Below are 17,808 nucleotides of genomic sequence, written 5' to 3' on the forward strand. Positions count from 1 at the left end.
CACAGGGTTAGACGAAGGACATATAGAGAGGGGGGGGGGGGGTAAGTGTTCGATATTAACTTTGTGGAAAACCAGCAGTTCTGACACTTTATTCTTGAAAATATTGGGAAATTATTAATTCACACTATGCACATATATTTCTTATCATGCAAATGGCAATAAAATAAACAAACTATTGAGTTCTATGGTTGGTCATGTGCACCAGGAGATGAACGGAACTGTTGTGAAGAAGGAGCACAGAGAGGATGGACCCATCAAGGTCGATGTAGACGAAACTAATCCTCTTTTCAAGGCATAGTGGTGTAATATAAAATATACATTGAGTTAATATTATAAAAAAGTAACAGGATGTTTAACTGTCTGTATGTCTTTTTATCTATCCATCTATCTGTAGATTAAGATCTTGCTAACCACTGAACCGATATGGTTCCCCTTTTAGTAAATCTTCTTGTAGGTACTGGGACTTTTTACCTTCACCTTCCCAACAGAAATCTAACCTAGAAAAAAAATACCAAATACTCTTTTAAAATATATAAGAAAAAAATATTCCTTTATTGCTCCGAATCCGATTTATTGTCACCAGAAACGGTTCTGAGCCAAAAAACTGGAGTTGATTTTACTCTCCGCGGAAAACAGAATAATACGATGCGATAACTAACTATTATTCCACCACGACTGTGAAGGGGCTGGAGAAAAGTCAAGAAGTTCTGCTCACCCATGGCGACTCCGTTGATAAAGTAGGGGATGGGCTGAAGGTAGGTGATCATTTTAACTGTTCAGTCTTTGATTACGTAAATTAATAGCAACATATTGTCTGATTTCTTTTCAGTAGATAAAACCTTTTTTTCGGTACAATATTATCGTAAGTCTAAAACTAAAATTGTAAATGGAGGGTCGAATTAACCCCATCTCCTCTAACCCCAAGCTCCTTGTAACAGGTTAAGGTCTGTAGGGGCGTATTCGCTTGTGATGAAGGGAATAGTACCTTAACCTAGCTTTCGCAAATTCCGTAAAGTAAGATTCCAGTCAAACGCGCTTATTAGGTCCATCATACTCTGCGTTTGGTCAAAAATAAGAACAGTTAGACTTAATGAGCGCATTTGACTGGAAGCTTGCTCACAATTTTACGGAATATTGCAAAAGCCTAGTCTATTTCCTTTTTCACTGGCAATATGGATGGTATTCTTAATTACATAACCAGTGTGCTTATTTTACTTATGCCATGTATAGGATTCGATTAGGTATTTTTTACAAAACTATTTATTTTGTTACACTTTGAACTCAACAAAACATTTGACAAAATCGTTATTAAAGTTTTGAAAAATTTCCTTCAAAAATAATCATAATTTTAATCCTTACTACTGTATTTAACAAAAAAAAACCTTATCCTATATTCAACGAAAAAAATGCTGGACATCACTGCTGGAAGGTGCTTACTTAATTATAATTACTTACTTTTCTTCATATATATATAATATATATTAATCTTAGGTAATTGCTCGTTCGTCCAACTGTGTGGCAGCTATCTGTAATGAGAAGAATACTTTGTTTGGAGTTCAGTTTCACCCAGGAACCGTCGAATATTCTAGTTTTATTGAAGCTTAGCTTCTCTGGTGCTTTCCCTAAAAGTTTGTAGCAAGCATAGAACCCTTATAGTTATATTTTAAAAACAAGGATGACAACATCCATAAAAGCGAAGCTCTGAAACGATATGACAGACGAACATTGACTTTTGTTGATTGTCAGAACTGAATATACAAAATATGAAAATATAAGGTTTGACAAAATTATACGTAAAATTTGTTGCAAAACTTCTTAAATACAGAATTCTGTTTAAGGATATACTGACATTTTTAATACTTGATTATAAAGACGCTTCGCTCATAATATTGTACCTTATTGTAATAGGAATCAGTAATCAAAAAATCAGATCAATCGGATGATTTTATCACATAAAAAAAAGTAAAAAATCAACATGTTTAAAATTGACGTACGGACATTCTGGTAACGATTATAGAGTTGCTACGCTTTCTAAATCGTACATATCTACTACAGGAATAACCATGCAAAGTTTGAAATCGATAGGACAATTCTAACATGCCTAAATTAAGGAATAAAAGCTAACTATCTCGAACGGACGGACGGACCGACCCTAATTATAGAAAAGCTTCGCTTTTAATAAATTGAAAATTAGAGGGAGGCGGTTAGATTTTTTTTATACCTAAACCCTTGCGAGGGCCCTAGCTCTGCCTAACCTAACTAAAGAAAGAAACAATAAGCACCCAATTGTGAATTAGTGTTTGATTTAATCCTCAATGATCTCTACATCCCTGTTAGAATTAATTAAATTTATGCTTTGGGGTTGCAATTTTTTTGCAAACTACTTTTTTGCAAGACAAACATGGCTGTCTCTTTTTAAAAATGTTTTTTTTTGAAAAACTGAAATAAAATGGGAATAATCATTGTTGATCTTAAAATATTAACAAATATCGACCACCACAGAGGTGAAGTTGACAAGAAATGGAAGGAAAATGATTGAAAACTTTTTGGTTGGTGTGTGTGGTCTGACCGGCTCCTACTCGCTGCCCTGCAGGATGACATCGTGCATTCAAGAGATTAAAGACCAGGAAAGATACAACAAATATTTACATCTTCATTGTCGATACACAAGCCAGATTTTTTATCAAGAACCAAAATGTAATATAGTTGTTAGTATAAAGTTTTTCAGTCCGTAGGAAAAAAGGGAATAGTAGCTTTCGCAATATTCCGTAAAAATTTGAGCAAGCTTCCAGTCAAATGCGCTCATTAAGTCTAACTGTTCTTAATGTTGACCAAACGCACAGTATAATTAAACACATATTTAAAAACAGTTTGACTTAATGAGCGCATTTGACTGGAATCTTACAACTTTGCGAAAGCTACTATTCCCTTTCTACTTCATTTAAACACTTTACATGAACAAAGACAACCTTACTGAAAAGTAGACCAATATGTTTTTTCTTATGTTAATAAAATTCATCATGACAGTTAAAAAAAAAAACATCCTACAACCATTAAATATAGTAAGACCAGCTGGTTTATTATCTGAAAAATAGAACTTACCGTTCAGCGTTTAGCTTCAGACGAATTAGAAGACATACGTCATTATACTTTGTATATTAGTTGATAAAGTTTATTACCCCTTATTATTGTTGTATGTGCACATAGGTTGGCTCTAAGCGCGTGCTTGTACTGCTGTCAGGCGGTGTGGACAGTACTGTGTGCGCGGCATTGTTGCGCAAAGCTTTGCCCGCGGAACAGGGACCAATACTTAAATATTATTATAATTTATACTCGACAAAAGTCTTATAATTTAAATCAAGTTTATTGTTGCCATTTTAATATCATCTTATATTTTGAAAAAGAACCTTTTCTTTAAGATATTTAAGCTTTTTGGTCGTTAGATTCATGCTGTTCATATTGACAATGGATATATGAGAAAGAACGAGTCCCAGGAGGTTGTACAGTCTCTGGAGGCCATTGGAATTCAGGTAAGCAAATTCTTTCTGTCCGCAAATTCTTACCAGTTTTAAGCACCAAAAGTTCTTGATTTGCATATTTATAATAACTTTTCAAAGAACAAAGACAGGGTACCTTTTTCCGCATTTTAGATTTTATAAATGATTTTTTCCTTTGTTAAAAAACTGCGCAGCATGTATGCATACACCAAGATGCAGGAAAGCAATATGTATGTTGTATATTTTGTCTTAAAATTAATATTGTATTTACAAATTCTTAAAATTCGGCGGCTATGACCCCCCCCCCCCCATCCACCTCGTTTTGAAGTTCCAATAGAGTCATCAAAGGGGCGCAATCACTTATGATACAAATTATACTTTTATATTTTTTAGGTCCACTTGGAGACGGCGACAAAAGAGTTTGCCCAGGCGCACACCTTCCTTGATAACGGGATGAAAACTCCGCTACTCTGCACGGCTACCGACCCCGAGGTTAAGAGAAAAATAATTGGGGACACCTTTGTTACCATTGCTGAAAAGGTAAGTCATATAATAAACAAACTTAACAGGATGTCTGTCTGTGTGTGTCTGTGTAAAACTTAAAACTAAAACCGATTTACAGATTTGGTTATCTATTACAGTGAAGCTTCTAATGGGTCTAGGGATGTTTTAAAACTATTTTGAGGGGAGGGCACTTCTAAAAGAACTAAAATTAAATTGAAAGTGGAGGGTTGACTTTAAACTTCCTCCCCCCCCCCCCCCCTCCCATTCTTTCCATAAGTATCCAAATGGGCGAAGCCGCTAGTGTTTAAAAATGAAATGTTAACTTTAATTACAACAAATGTTTTTTTAGTTGGTATGTTCCTGATATTTAATAGGGATGTTAGTGGAGCTTAATAATAAAAATAAATACTTTCTATGGTTGTCATCATCATTACGCCATGCCATTTATCTCTTCTTTTCAAAGCATAGGCCACGCACAATGGTTCTCCATTTTTCAAATTGGTCATTACTTTGTGTGGGTTGAACATGAGCAGGTTTTTTTCTAGGGAAGGATTGTTAGCCCTACCCAAACCCCCTGGACTGGGGGAAGCGACCAGAATTCAGTCTGGCATCTACCCTAGGACCTTTCCAGCACAGTAGGACTCTTCTGATGTAGCTCCTAGGATCATTGATGCACGGTGCAGGATGGACGGCGTGCACGTAATAACATAATAACACTCAAGTCAACAAAATAAATTTAGGTGATGAAGACCAAGCTGAACCTGGACAAGGACAACGTGTTGCTGTGCCAGGGAACTCTCAGACCAGATTTAATCGAGTCAGCCAGCCAGCTGGCAACTAAAGGTAACAACTAAATAACTATAAGTTGCATTTGTGTTAATTGCATTATGGGTTTTGGGTTTAATTTTGGTGTATAAAGAATCATTCTTAGACCTACAATATACAACTATTTTTTTTATGATCATAAATACGCCTAATTCTCTTAGATCAGATTTCAAGAAAAAGTTAATATACTACCAAAATTTCTTTTCTGTCTAAAATCAAACCAAAGTTAGCCTTTTAAATTCAAATGGCATAAGTTTTTATAAAAAGTAAAAACTAATTTTCTTAAATTTACGTTTGGCTGGTGTGATAATCACCTTCACATAAAGAGGCAAGACTTATTAAACCACTCTAATATATATCTCAATGTTTAGGTTTAGCCAGTGTGATTAAGACCCATCACAATGATACTGCTCTGGTCAGAGCACTGAGACAAGAAGGAAGAGTTATTGAACCACTCAGAGATTTTCACAAGGATGAGGTAAATCTTCATATATTTATATCAGACTACCTAGTCCTTTATCTTATTGATCACTGGCGGACAGAGTTGGCATTAAAAAACAACTTTGTTTAAACCAAAATAACCAAGCTTAAAAAAACAAAAAAAACCAAGGTGGGGATGTTTTAAAAAAAATACAAGCAGGGTGTCGGAGCCGTATGATTTTGATGCGGCTCCGGCTCCGGCTCCTACCTTAAAATTAATATATCAATTGTTTTTCATTATTGAATTTGATAAAATAAAATAAATAATATAAAATATTTTTCTTTTATTTGATTAAAGCTATATAAAAGTAGAAGGATGTGTGTCTATTTGTTAAGTAACAATAGTTTTTCAGTTTATTATATGGAAATAGACCGTTGCCAAATTATAATATTACTTTAAAAATCATTTTTAGCTAGTCCGGTGCCGGAGCCGTTTTTAACGAAAAATACGGCTCCGGATCCGGCTCCACCATAAATGTTGCTGCTCCGGCTCCGGAACCCTGGTACAAAGGCCTATCTTTCCAGTTATATCTTTTTATAATGTAAATAATACAGTAAATAAGTGTCAAAAACCTAAATTACTGTATCAGCCAGGGTTGTCAAATCAGGCGGGCGCTTTTGGGCGGGCCGTTTTGGGCTGCCCTTTATCGGGTCCTTTTGGGCAGATTTGGGAACCCCCCGTTTTGGGGGGTGGAAAAAGGGGAGGGGTTGAAAAAAGATGGGGGGGGAGGGCAGGCCTATAATTTGGATATTATTAAAAAAAACAAAAAAAAACTGTTTTTTTATAAAAAAAAACAGCTTAAACCAAAAAAAAACTGGTTTGTTCATTTTTTTAAAAAAAACCTGATTTTTTACCATCTCTGCTGGCGGATACGCCCCTATAGGGGACTTGTGGAAATGTAGAGGGGGGGGGGAGAAAGGGTTAGTCAACCCTTTTACTTTCAATTTTAGTTTTAAAAAGAAAAAAGAAAATATTATTTTTGGTGGATTGGAGAGGATTTTTTTAGGGACAATTTATCTTGGGAGGGTTGAGATATACACTCCCCCAAATAAGTTATAAACCTTTGCTGTACCTATAAGAAGATTCACTGAACAGAATAACCTTATATGTTCAGCGATTAGCTAGATCCTTCGCTACAGACAAAAAGGCTTATTACTTTAAACAATAGGATTATTTATCGTCCATATGTGTTTAGCAAAAGTCTTCGTCTGCTAGAAATTCCTGTTTAAATTGGACGGGTTATTGTCATTGTGTTTAACAGCTTATCATTGAATCTATGTATAAAAACAACAGACATGTTACAAAGTCAAAATTTGGAAAAGATTTTCTCGTATTCATTCGAATCCGGTGGATAGGAACCAGTTCTCATCCATACGAAAAAACTATGTCTAGCATCGTATTATATCCAGCTTTCTACGAATATAAAAATGTACAATCATAAGATTAAAACCAGTTTTTTAGCCCGTGCCTACGGCACCTAGGGGCTAAAAAACTGGTTTTAATCTTATAATTGTACATTCTATATCCGCGGAAAGCCGTTTATAATACGAAACGAGAAATAACAATTAATTGGTACATGGCGAATTAAATGGTTTGCAAACAAGAATAAATCTTTTATCAACAAAGCAACTTTATAAAACCACATTTAAGATGCTACAGTGCAATGAGCATAGAAAGATAAAGGCTGTAAAAAAAACTTCGAAATACAAATATTGTAATTTTCAGGTACGTGCTTTGGGACGCAGCCTGGGACTCTCAGATCAGCTGACCCAACGCCATCCCTTCCCTGGACCTGGCCTAGCCATCAGGGGTGTTTAAAGTCCGCATCCACCCCCCCCCCCTCCCCAAACACGAAAAAGCGGCTTAAAAACTTTATCAAATTCTTTTACATTCCTCTGTATAAAGTTTACTCCTCTAGTAAGGGGGGGGGGGGGGAAGTTCTGACACTTTTGCGTAAACAGTGATTATAGGCTTTGTCTTTGGAGATAATGGATAGGTTATTTGGCAAAAAAGTTTCCTTTTGGGATGTAGTTTTCCTATTTTTAAAAAAATTTTGGATTCGGCCTCCAGGTTCCGGTACTCCAGGCCTCCAGGAAGATTCTGGACAGGTAAAAAAAAAATTCAAGATAGAACAAAACTTATTTAACAAAAGTTGGTACTTTATGGATGTTATGAACTAATTTGAAGAAATTTTTGAAATCGGGCTCCAGGTTCTGGTACTGCAGGCCTCCAGGTGGATCCTGGACAGGTAAAAATTGAAAATTTTTAATTTTAAAGTTAGAACAAAACTTATTTAACAAAAGTGGCTTCTTTATAGATGGTATTAACTAATCTGAAAAAAATTTTGAAATCGGGCTCCAGGTTCAGGTGCTGCAGGCCTCCAGGTGGATCCTGGACAGGTAAAAATTGAAAATTTTTACTTTAAAAGTTAGAACAAAACTTATTTAACAAAAGTGGCTTCTATATGGATGGCATGAACTAATTTGAAGAAAATTTTGAAATCGGGCTCCAGGTTCAGGTGCTGCAGGCCTCCAGGTGGATCCTGGACAGGTAAAAATTGAAAATTTTTACTTTAAAAGTTAGAACAAAACTTATTTAACAAAAGTGGCTTCTTTATAGATGGTATTAACTAATCTGAAGAAAATTTTGATATCGGGCTCCAGGTTCAGGTGCTGCAGGCCTCCAGGTGGATCCTGGACAGGTAAAAATTGAAAATTTTTACTTTAAAAGTTAGAACAAAACTTATTTTACAAAAGTGGCTTCTTTATAAATGGTATTAACTAATATAAAGAAAATTTTGATATGGGCTCCAGGTTCAGGTGCTGCAGGCCTCCAGGTGGATCCTGGACAGGTAAAAGTTAAAAATTTTTACTTTAAAAGTTAGAACAAAACTTATTTAACAAAAGTGGCTTCTTTATAAATGGTATGAATTAATTTGAAGAAAATTTTGAAATCGGGCTCCAGGTTCAGGTGCTGCAGGCCTCCAGGTGGATCCTGGACAGATAAACAGTAATTTTTTACTTTAAAAGTTAGAACAAAACTTATTTAACAAAAGTGGCTTCTTTATAGATGGTATAAACTATTTTGAAGAAAATTTTGAAATCGGGCTCCAGGTTCAGGTACTGCAGGCCTCCAGGTAGATCCTGGACAGGTAAAAATTGAAATTCTTTACTTTAAAAGTTAGAACAAAACTTATTTAACAAAAGTGGCTTCTTTATGGATGGTAGGAAGTAATTTGAAGAAAATATTGAAAAAAAAACTTTTGATAAATAGGTAAGTTTTGTGCTAACTTTAATAGAAAAATTTTTCAGTTTTTACCTGTCCAGGATCCACCTGGAGGCCTGCAGTACCTGAACCTGGAGCCCGATTTCAAAATTTTCTTCAAATTACTTCCTACCATCTTTAAAGAAGCCACTTTTGTCAAATAAGTTTTGTTTTAACTTTTAAAGTAAAAATTTTTAATTTTTACCTGTCCAGGATCCACCTGGAGGCCTGCAGTACCTGAACCTGGCGCCCGATTTCAAAATTTTCTTTACTTCCTACCTAAAGAAGCCACCTTTGTTAAATAAGTTTTGTTCTAACTTTTAAAGTAAAAATTGAAATTTTTACCTGTCCAGGATCCACCTGGAGGCCTGCAGCACCTGAACCTGGAGCCAGATTTCAAAATTTTCTTCAGATTAGTTAATACCATGTATAAAGAAGCCACTTTTGTTAAATAAGTTTTGTTCTAACTTTTAAAGTAAAAAATTTCAGTTTTTACCTGTCCAGGATCCACCTGGAGGCCTGCAGCACCTGAACCTGGAGCCCGATTTCAAAATTTTTAAATTAGTTCAAACCATCTATAAAGAAGCCACTTTTGTTAAATAAGTTTTGTTCTAACTTTTAAATTAAAAATTTTCAATTTTTACCTGTCCAGGATCCACCTGGAGGCCTGCAGTACCAGAACCTGGAGCCCGATTTCAAAAATTTCTTCAAATTAGATCATACCATCCATAAAGTAGCAACTTTGGTTAAATAAGTTTTGTTCTAACTTTTAAAGTAAAAAATTTCAATTTTACCTGTCCAGGATCCACCTGGAGGCCTGCAGCACCTGAACCTGGAGCCCGATTTCAAAATTTTCTTCAGATTAGTTAATACCATCTATAAAGAAGCCACTTTTGTTAAATAAGTTTTGTTCTAACATTTAAAGTAAAAATTTTCAATTTTTACCTGTCCAGGATCCACCTGGAGGCCTGCAGCACCTGAACCTGGAGCCCGATTTCAAAATTTTCTTCAGATTAGTTAATACCATCTATAAAGAAGCCACTTTTGTTAAATAAGTTTTGTTCTAACTTTTAAAGTAAAAATTTTCAATTTTACCTGTCCAGGATCCACCTGGAGGCCTGCAGCACCTGAACCTGGAGCCCGATTTCAAAATTTTCTTCAGATTAGTTAATACCATCTATAAAGAAGCCACTTTTGTTAAATAAGTTTTGTTCTAACTTTAAAATTAAAAATTTTCAATTTTTACCTGTCCAGGATCCACCTGGAGGCCTGCAGTACCAGAACCTGGAGCCCGATTTCAAAATTTTCTTCAAATTAGTTCATACCATCCATAAAGTACCAACTTTTGTTAAATAAGTTTTGTTCTATCTTGAATTTTTTTTTTACCTGTCCAGAATCCACCTGGAGGCCTGGAGTACCGGAACCTGGAGGCCGAATCCAAAATTTTTTTAAAAATAGGAAAAGTACATCCCAAAAGGAAACTTTTTTGCCAAATAACCTATCCATTATCTCCAAAGACAAAGCCTATAATCACTGTTTACGCAAATGTGTCAGAACTTCCCCCCCCCCTTGCTCTGATCTTCAGGGATAAGACAATCGATGATAAATTAATGAAGAACAATTGTTAACAAAAATAATCCTTCTTTAGGCTACGATTATTGGAGAAAAGAAGAAATTCTGTTGATTTGTACCAAGCAATCAAAATTCATTAATATAAATAGTTAAAAAGACAACAAATGAGAGAACGTGTTTTTTTAAATTGGGCACCAGTATAATTTAATGTCCAATGGCACCCACTTCCTCTTTGATAAATCAAATGTTTGAAAGTTACGTGACTTAGCCTGCTTTTTTTGAACACCACAATACACAGGGTCATTTGTGCGCAGTATCCACACATAGACACAGACTTTGGTGAAACTGAGGTGAGTTCTTTATATAATACTAACGGCTATGCTCCTGGAGGCTTTTAGTGTGAGGGTAGATCGGCCCTCCATTTCCGATTTAAGTTTTGAATAGGGTCAAGCGGGGCATTAACCGGTAAGGGGCATTACCAGTAATTTTTTACCCACCTTCAGAAAATAATATTTTTCTCCATGTTCTAATCGACTGACAGAAAAAAAACATAAAAGCAAATTTGTTCCTTATTAAATTGCCTACAAAAAGTATAAAATGAAATTTTTGTGAGATAAATTTTAAGGGTACTTTTGGGGTCTCAAAGTCGGACGAAAATTTTTTTTTCTCAAATTTTTTTTCACCTATGTGTATAAAGATCGACCTACACAAAAATTGGTAAGACCTAGAACTGATCCGTAAAAACCTTTTGAACTAAGAATTGCCCGCTCTTTCCAAATCCGTTTAGAGCTTAAATGTAGAGTTAATATTTTTTTCAAAAATGACCAAAGTTCGCGCGGGGTATTTTTCGGTAACGTCGAAAAAAAAATTCAAATTCGATTTTTAATATCAATTTTCAGGTTTTCTTTGGTAAAATCTAAAATTCAATATGGGCTTTTTAAGAATTAGACCAAAAAGTGAATAGAACAGATTTTTTTATATAAAAAAATTCAAATTTTATTTTGAAAGAAAATTTTTGTGAAAAAAAAATCGAAATTTCTCGTCCTTTAAAAAAAATGATTTTTGACATAGAAGGAATAGTCCGATCTTTATGAAAATTTTTGTGGATATGTGGTATCCGCCTAGGGTAAGTGGCAGACACCAGAGTTCGAATAAAGACTACGGCAGTGTGAACAGACGTGGACACCTTACTATAGAGAAGCTATGCTTCTCTAGCATTCACTAGACAAGAATCAACATCTATTTCAGTTGTCACTTTATTGAAGGGTTGAAGGATACTGAAGCTATATACAACAAACAATAACTACATGGATAGGAATAAATGATCATAACATAAAAGCATTATAATACATATACAATAGTCAGTTTGGGCAATCATGATTCCCCATCCCTGGAAAGGGTGGGGGGGATTAAGAATACAGTTAACCATAATATAAATACATATGGATTAGGAATAAAGATAGTTAAGGATAAATCATACAGTAAAACATAGATAATTGCAATGGTTAGGTAGATGGCTATCCCTGTCTGGGGCAGGCAGGATAGCCCATGGAGCAGCACAATAGGTAGATAAGCATAGAGGGGTTGAGTGGTAGGTCTGGGTACTAAAGAGGGAAGGTTTGATGATTACTTGTGACAACAACAGTCTGTGTGGGGGTGACTCTATCAGGTGAGGGCAGGTTTAGATCCTTTATCCTCAGGGTTGAGGTGGTGCTGATAACTTGGTGGTGGAAGGGGAAGGTTCCGGTGCTTAAGATGGGAGAGGGAGGGGTAACGCCCCCTCCCTCCATTTGCAGGACAACTGAGAGATGAAACCAGTACCGTTATCTGACATATTTTCAGGTGGCCTTGTAATTGTAGAATAACAGGATTTAGCTAGGTGCGTAGCATCACTATAATGTCCTGGTTTCTGCATGGTCCAGAGCTGCCGTATACCACAACTCTCCCCTCGGAAGGCTGGAGGGGTTGTCTGCACCGCCAGACTTCCGACAGTGGTTGCGGCCTTCAGTTTGTTGTCCTTGTGGAATGGGTCCGCCAGGATACCAAGTGCTGGACGGTGGTGGACTCCAGCCCTCCCCAGGTCTAACGGAATCGGCTATATCTGCTGGAGTAGCTGGTCCTGTTGGATATTCTGGCCGTTGGATGTGTACCTCTGAGGCCACCCTGTCAACCTCCAGGGGTGGCACAGCACATGAGGGGGCTTGGACCAACAGCCGCCTGGTATACACCTCTTCAGGTTTCTCCACTGGGCTGGTGGTCTCCATCGTGTTGGTCACCTTGCTGCTGGCAGGCTGGCTACTGGATGCAGGCGCAGTTTCTTCGCCCTCGGGGCTGGTCAGGTTCATTCGGCTTCCAGGGTCTCTGTCAACGCGGGCAGGTGGTGGTTGCCATACTGTAGGAGCGTTGCCTCCTTCAGGCTCATTCTGGACATTGGCAGGGTGGTGCATGGCAGTCCGACCTGCGGGGTAGGGAAGGGTAACAGTCCCTCCTTTATGCCGGCGGCTGTCTTGGATCTGCAAGGGTGGCTCCGCTCTAGTTGGCTGGGAGACAGGCCCATCCACGAACACTGCTGCTGGTGGACTGGAGGCACCAGGCTCCGGATTTCCTCCCCTAGCCTGAAGGGGTCCAGGCACATTGTCTCCATCTGGGGTAGCCATAATTGTTGGAGATCCTCTACTTCTATGGTTAGGCTCGGCACTTGGCGCACCTAGTGGTGTTACTCCCCAGGCAGCGGTCAAAGCTTCTTCAGTTTGGCTGGTAATGGTTGATACCCTGGCTCCTGGGGCAGATGCAGGGGGCGCAGGCAAGTTTGGCCCAGCCCAAACTTCCTGGTACACCAGTGCAATACAATTACCCTGGCTTGGTTGAGGGAGGTAGACAGCTGGATGCAGTTGAGGGTGTGGGACGGCTGGACTCTCCCTGCTGGCTGGGGGCTCTGGCTGGCTGGGGGTGACGGGTGTCACCCCTTCCTCTGGGGCTGCGGGCTCCTTCCGGGGTCCAGGTATCTCGGTGGCGGCGACGGTTGTCGCCCCAGGCACCAGTGTGGGGGCGCTGGATAGCACCCCCCAGTCTTCACAGGGGTCCAGGTCTCTCGGTGGCGGCGACGGTTGTCGCCCCAGGCACCAGCGTGGGGCGCTGGATAGCACCCCCCAGTCTTCACAGGTGGCGGCGACGGTTGTCGCCCCAGACATCATCTTGGTGGTGCAGGGAAGCACCTCTCGTTCCTTCCAGGTGGCGACGCCGGTTGGCGTCCCATACATCGACTCAGACTCGCTGGCTAGCGCCTCTTGCCTCTCCCACTCGGCGGCCGCCAGGGCCTCCTCGTCCACCGTCCCGGTGGCGCTGGGTAGCGCCCCTCGGCTCTTGCTGGGGGTGACAGGGGTTACGGACACCGGTCCCCTGTGGTTGCGGCTGCGGTCCAGGCCAACCCGGTTGGGTTCAGCCGCTCCTCCCAGCACGTTGATCCTGGCCACCATGGTCCCAATCTGAGACACAGACTCCTGGGTAGCCGCGGCCCCAGCGGCGGCAGCTAGTTGGGGTGACGGCTGGGCATCTCCCTCCAGGTGGACCTGGGTGGCAGACTGGTTGCATGCAGGTTGTTGGGCGGCCTGGTGTTTCTTCATTGCCCGGTCCCAACCGGTTCTACACTTGGCGGCTGTGTGGCCGTTGAAGCGGCAGTGCCCCTTCGTCCAGCTGAGTCCCATCAGGCCGGCTTCCCCAGGGTGTATCAACCTGCCAGGCCTCTCCTCCTCCAGTTGGGGCACCAGCTGACAAACAGGGTCTCCCCTACTAGGGGTCAGGCGGTGCCGGGCTGCTTGTGGTGGCTCCTTGGTTACATTCAGCCTCCTCCCCATACACACAGGTTCCTTCCATCCAACAGCGGCTCTCCTCCCCTGGGTGGCGAGGCCAGCCTCGGCCTTAGCTTCTGCAGGTGCTTCTCCACAGGAGGGATCCTGCCTCTGGGTATGCCAGGTGGTTGGTAGCAAAGGCCGTTGATGGTGCCAGTCGGAAAGGGGGCTATGATCTCTGGGGGGTACCTGTGGCCAGTGTGGGGACAGGTACCCACAGGTGGACCAGCAAGGCCCAGAAGATGCCATACTGATGGTAGCCTGAACTGTATTCCGGACTGTCAGCAGACTGTTGGTAGCCCCCTGAGTTGGGCCAGAGTTGCCAGCTGGTATTGCGTCCCTGCCAGGCTCCGTCAGTTGCTGGTGGGGAGCCCCTGCGGTGGTTCTGGTTTTGGCAAGGGGTGGCCTTCTTATTGACTTCCCTGGTTGGAGCTCTGCATCCTGGTGGGCCTCCATCTTCAGCAGCATGGGGGAACTTGGCTGGGACATGTGCAGTGGTTCAACAGAGTAGCGGCATCTGGTCTTGGAGTGTGGGGGAACAGCCTCACTGCTGCTGGTCAACCCTGCTCCCTCCGTGCTGGGTAAAGTCTTCCACTGCAGCAGGTCACCAGTCCCCATCCTTAGGCCGGTCCCCAGTCGTTCCATGCCTGGGGGCTTCCAGGGAGGCTTGGGTGGCGGCTCCCCCACCCCCAGGTACGCGTCGGGCATCTGGGTGAAGAGCCTATTCCCCTGGGACAGCTCCCCATCCTCCAGCTTGGTGAGGCCAGCGCCAGGGAGGACCTTTCCACCCCAGAAACAGGTGGTACTGGCCCTAGGGCTGGGCCCCGTTGGAGTCTCAGTTCTGGTGGTAGTGTCCATCTTGGGGCTGGCCACTAAGTCTCTGAAGCTTGTCACCTTCTCATTAGGTTCAGTTGCATCGTTCAACACCCCCAGGAGGACACCTACAGGTTCAGCAATCCCCAGTCCAGTATTGCTATTTCTCGTGCGTGGAGCACCAACTGAACAGGAGCTGTGCAGCGGACATTCAGTCACCCTTCCAGACAAGGGCATCTCAGGGACCAGGGGTCTGTGACCTGGCATGTGTTTGATGTTCACTGTACTCAACACAGTAGGCCAAAGTAATAACAGAAGTAGTATCTTGTAGATATAGAAGCAGAGTAGAGTAGCCGCGCCGCAAGGAGGTTCGAGCCGGCTCACCCCTAGTATAAATACTATAGCTGTGTAATTAGGGTGGTAGTCCACGTAGCCGTAGGCTCGGTCCTCCTGGCTCAAGAGTTTCTGTGGCTGGCGCGCCCCCATGATAAGTAGCAGGGTGTTGGTCTGTTGGTGCCAGCGTCTTGTTTAACTGTTGAGCCTGGGTTGTTCTCCTTTCCAGTATAACTCTTGATTTCTGTGGTAACCAGCGGATCTTAGCTATATTCGCCCTTTAAAGGTAACAGGGAATATGTTAGGCATCCACAGATGTCTCTAGGAGCGTATCCACTAGTAGATATATGGATAGGTAGGCTATCTATATATATACATGGCTACACGCCCATATATATATATATATACGTGTATAGGAATATCCCCAGAGCTAGCTAGCTTTTCCTCCTTGCTCCAAAAAAAATCACGCTTCCTCTGTATATAGTTCACAACTATGAGGGTCGATGGTCCAGGTACACACCACCACTGCCCAGTGTGGGGCAGCAAGTCAGGCTATGTCCACAGGGTGGGCGTACTTTCGTTCAGTTACCATATCAGTTTCCAGTGTTGTTTGGTGAGGTTAGTATTCACTTGATTGTACCCATGATACAAAAAAAAACAACATTATTTATCACTTGGGTATTTATATATACATATATTTGTTTCACTAACCACTCAGCTTTGAAGTAGGGTTGGCAGAGCTGGGAGATGTTGAGGGTCTGAGCGGGTTCAAGGAACTGGTTTAGTTTTCCTTATCACACTGTAGACAGGGAGGGAGGAGCTTGCAAGTTTTTCTCCTAAAAAAATATCTCTGATGTATGCTATAGAATGGCCCCTCTCCTGTGTGGGTGTGTGTGTGTGTGTGTGTGCGTGAAATCTCCTGTCCTTGCAACGCGCGTCCGCACCGTCAAATCCGCGCACACGGGGAAAACGCGCTCTCACCCCTCAACTCGCTCTCTCATTGGTCAGCTTCGTCCGTTGGATTTATGATATTTTCCGCACTCTGTTGCGCTACCCGTGAATGGCGCTCTGTGTGTCCGATCGCTAGCCCCACACTACAGACGGACTTAGTCTAGTGTGGGTAGGAAGGGGGAAGCGCGTAAGGGGACGGGGGTAACTCCGTCCGTTCCCCCTGTGAGGGAGGGGGGTAACTGTGGGCTGGTGTAATATTGCCTTTTCTTCTTAATCCTAGGTTTATCTATTATATCACCCTGATTGTATTTGCCTTCAATGGAGAGGGGCTTCTCCCCTTCCCTTGGAATAAGGGGTGTATTGTTATTGTGCTGTGGGCTTGAGATGTTTTGATTGTATATCAGGGTCTTTATTATGTTACATCTAGATTCTATTTTTGTCCTTATCACAATTGCATAACAGATTTGTTTACCAACTCTGTTCTATTTTTAGCTGTTATCACAATAATCCAAGCCTGGTCTATTCTTAGATTTATCACAACACAACAATTTGTTTGCCAAGCTTTGCTCATAAATCTATTGTTTGGCCATCACATCAGGGTGGTAATCCCTGCAATGTAACATAATATCTGTTTTTTCTAGATGGGTGGCTGCGTTGTAGCTTCTCAGGATACTTGGAGTTGACGTAGTTTTTCTCTGTTCTGGTGAACTACACTCGTATGTTGGCTCGCAGCTTGCAGCTATGTGGCGTGTTTCAGCCTATCGGCGGCAGGGAATGTCCCGTCCTGCTAGCGCCGCTTGCAGCTATGTGGCTTGTTTCAGCCTATTGGCGGCAGGGAATGTCCCGTCCTGCTAGCGCCACTGGTTCGGATCCTGCTATCTCTTGCAGTAAAATTGGCCTATTTCCAGCCGTTTACACTTATTTGGCTTGTTTCAGCCGGTCCGCAGGCCTGTTTCAGCCCTTTTGGCGCTCAATTCTCCGTTAGATATCAGCGCTGCTCGCGGTTATTCATCAAATTTCGCTGTCTCGCTTCCACAACTGCCGGATGCAGAGTTAAACTTTGCTGTCCAGGGTGGGTAATTCAGGTTGCTTGCGTCAGTTTTGCCAGATTCACTGCTGGGAGTACCTTAGCCTCAGATACGCGTCTGCTCTACACTTGTGGTTCGCCGTAATCTCACACAGCTGTCACCAAAGTTGTGGTATCCGCCTAGGGTAAGTGGCAGACACCAGAGTTCGAATAAAGACTACGGCAGTGTGAACAGACGTGGACACCTTACTATAGAGAAGCTATGCTTCTCTAGCATTCACTAGACAAGAATCAACATCTATTTCAGTTGTCACTTTATTGAAGGGTTGAAGGATACTGAAGCTATATACAACAAACAATAACTACATGGATAGGAATAAATGATCATAACATAAAAGCATTATAATACATATACAATAGTCAGTTTGGGCAATCATGATTCCCCATCCCTGGAAAGGGTGGGGGGGATTAAGAATACAGTTAACCATAATATAAATACATATGGATTAGGAATAAAGATAGTTAAGGATAAATCATACAGTAAAACATAGATAATTGCAATGGTTAGGTAGATGGCTATCCCTGTCTGGGGCAGGCAGGATAGCCCATGGAGCAGCACAATAGGTAGATAAGCATAGAGGGGTTGAGTGGTAGGTCTGGGTACTAAAGAGGGAAGGTTTGATGATTACTTGT

General features: G+C 41.4%; 2 protein-coding genes across 4 annotated transcripts in view; one reads left to right on the forward strand and one right to left on the reverse strand.

Moving 5' to 3' along the window:
- l(1)G0004 (RNA-binding protein pno1) overlaps positions 1-17,808 on the reverse strand; it is a 185,813-nt gene that overhangs the window by 22,202 nt on the left and 145,803 nt on the right. The gene's annotated exons all lie outside the window — the stretch shown is intronic.
- Positions 1-17,808, forward strand: part of bur (GMP synthase burgundy) — a 34,946-nt gene that overhangs the window by 3,758 nt on the left and 13,380 nt on the right. For all 3 annotated transcript variants that reach the window (XM_080146479.1, XM_080146480.1, XM_080146478.1), the window contains exons 5-15: positions 204-292; positions 684-755; positions 1,492-1,567; positions 2,500-2,625; positions 3,206-3,298; positions 3,442-3,530; positions 3,891-4,037; positions 4,742-4,844; positions 5,198-5,304; positions 7,033-7,112; positions 10,439-10,493. In XM_080146479.1, coding sequence (XP_080002605.1) covers positions 204-292; positions 684-755; positions 1,492-1,567; positions 2,500-2,625; positions 3,206-3,298; positions 3,442-3,530; positions 3,891-4,037; positions 4,742-4,844; positions 5,198-5,304; positions 7,033-7,112; positions 10,439-10,493 — 1,037 coding nt within the window. The remainder of the gene's footprint in view (positions 1-203; positions 293-683; positions 756-1,491; positions 1,568-2,499; positions 2,626-3,205; positions 3,299-3,441; positions 3,531-3,890; positions 4,038-4,741; positions 4,845-5,197; positions 5,305-7,032; positions 7,113-10,438; positions 10,494-17,808) is intronic.

Source organism: Acartia tonsa, chromosome 13 (assembly GCF_053477335.1).
Source record: "Acartia tonsa isolate MP-2025a chromosome 13, ASM5347733v1, whole genome shotgun sequence".
Taxonomy (NCBI): domain Eukaryota; kingdom Metazoa; phylum Arthropoda; class Copepoda; order Calanoida; family Acartiidae; genus Acartia; species Acartia tonsa.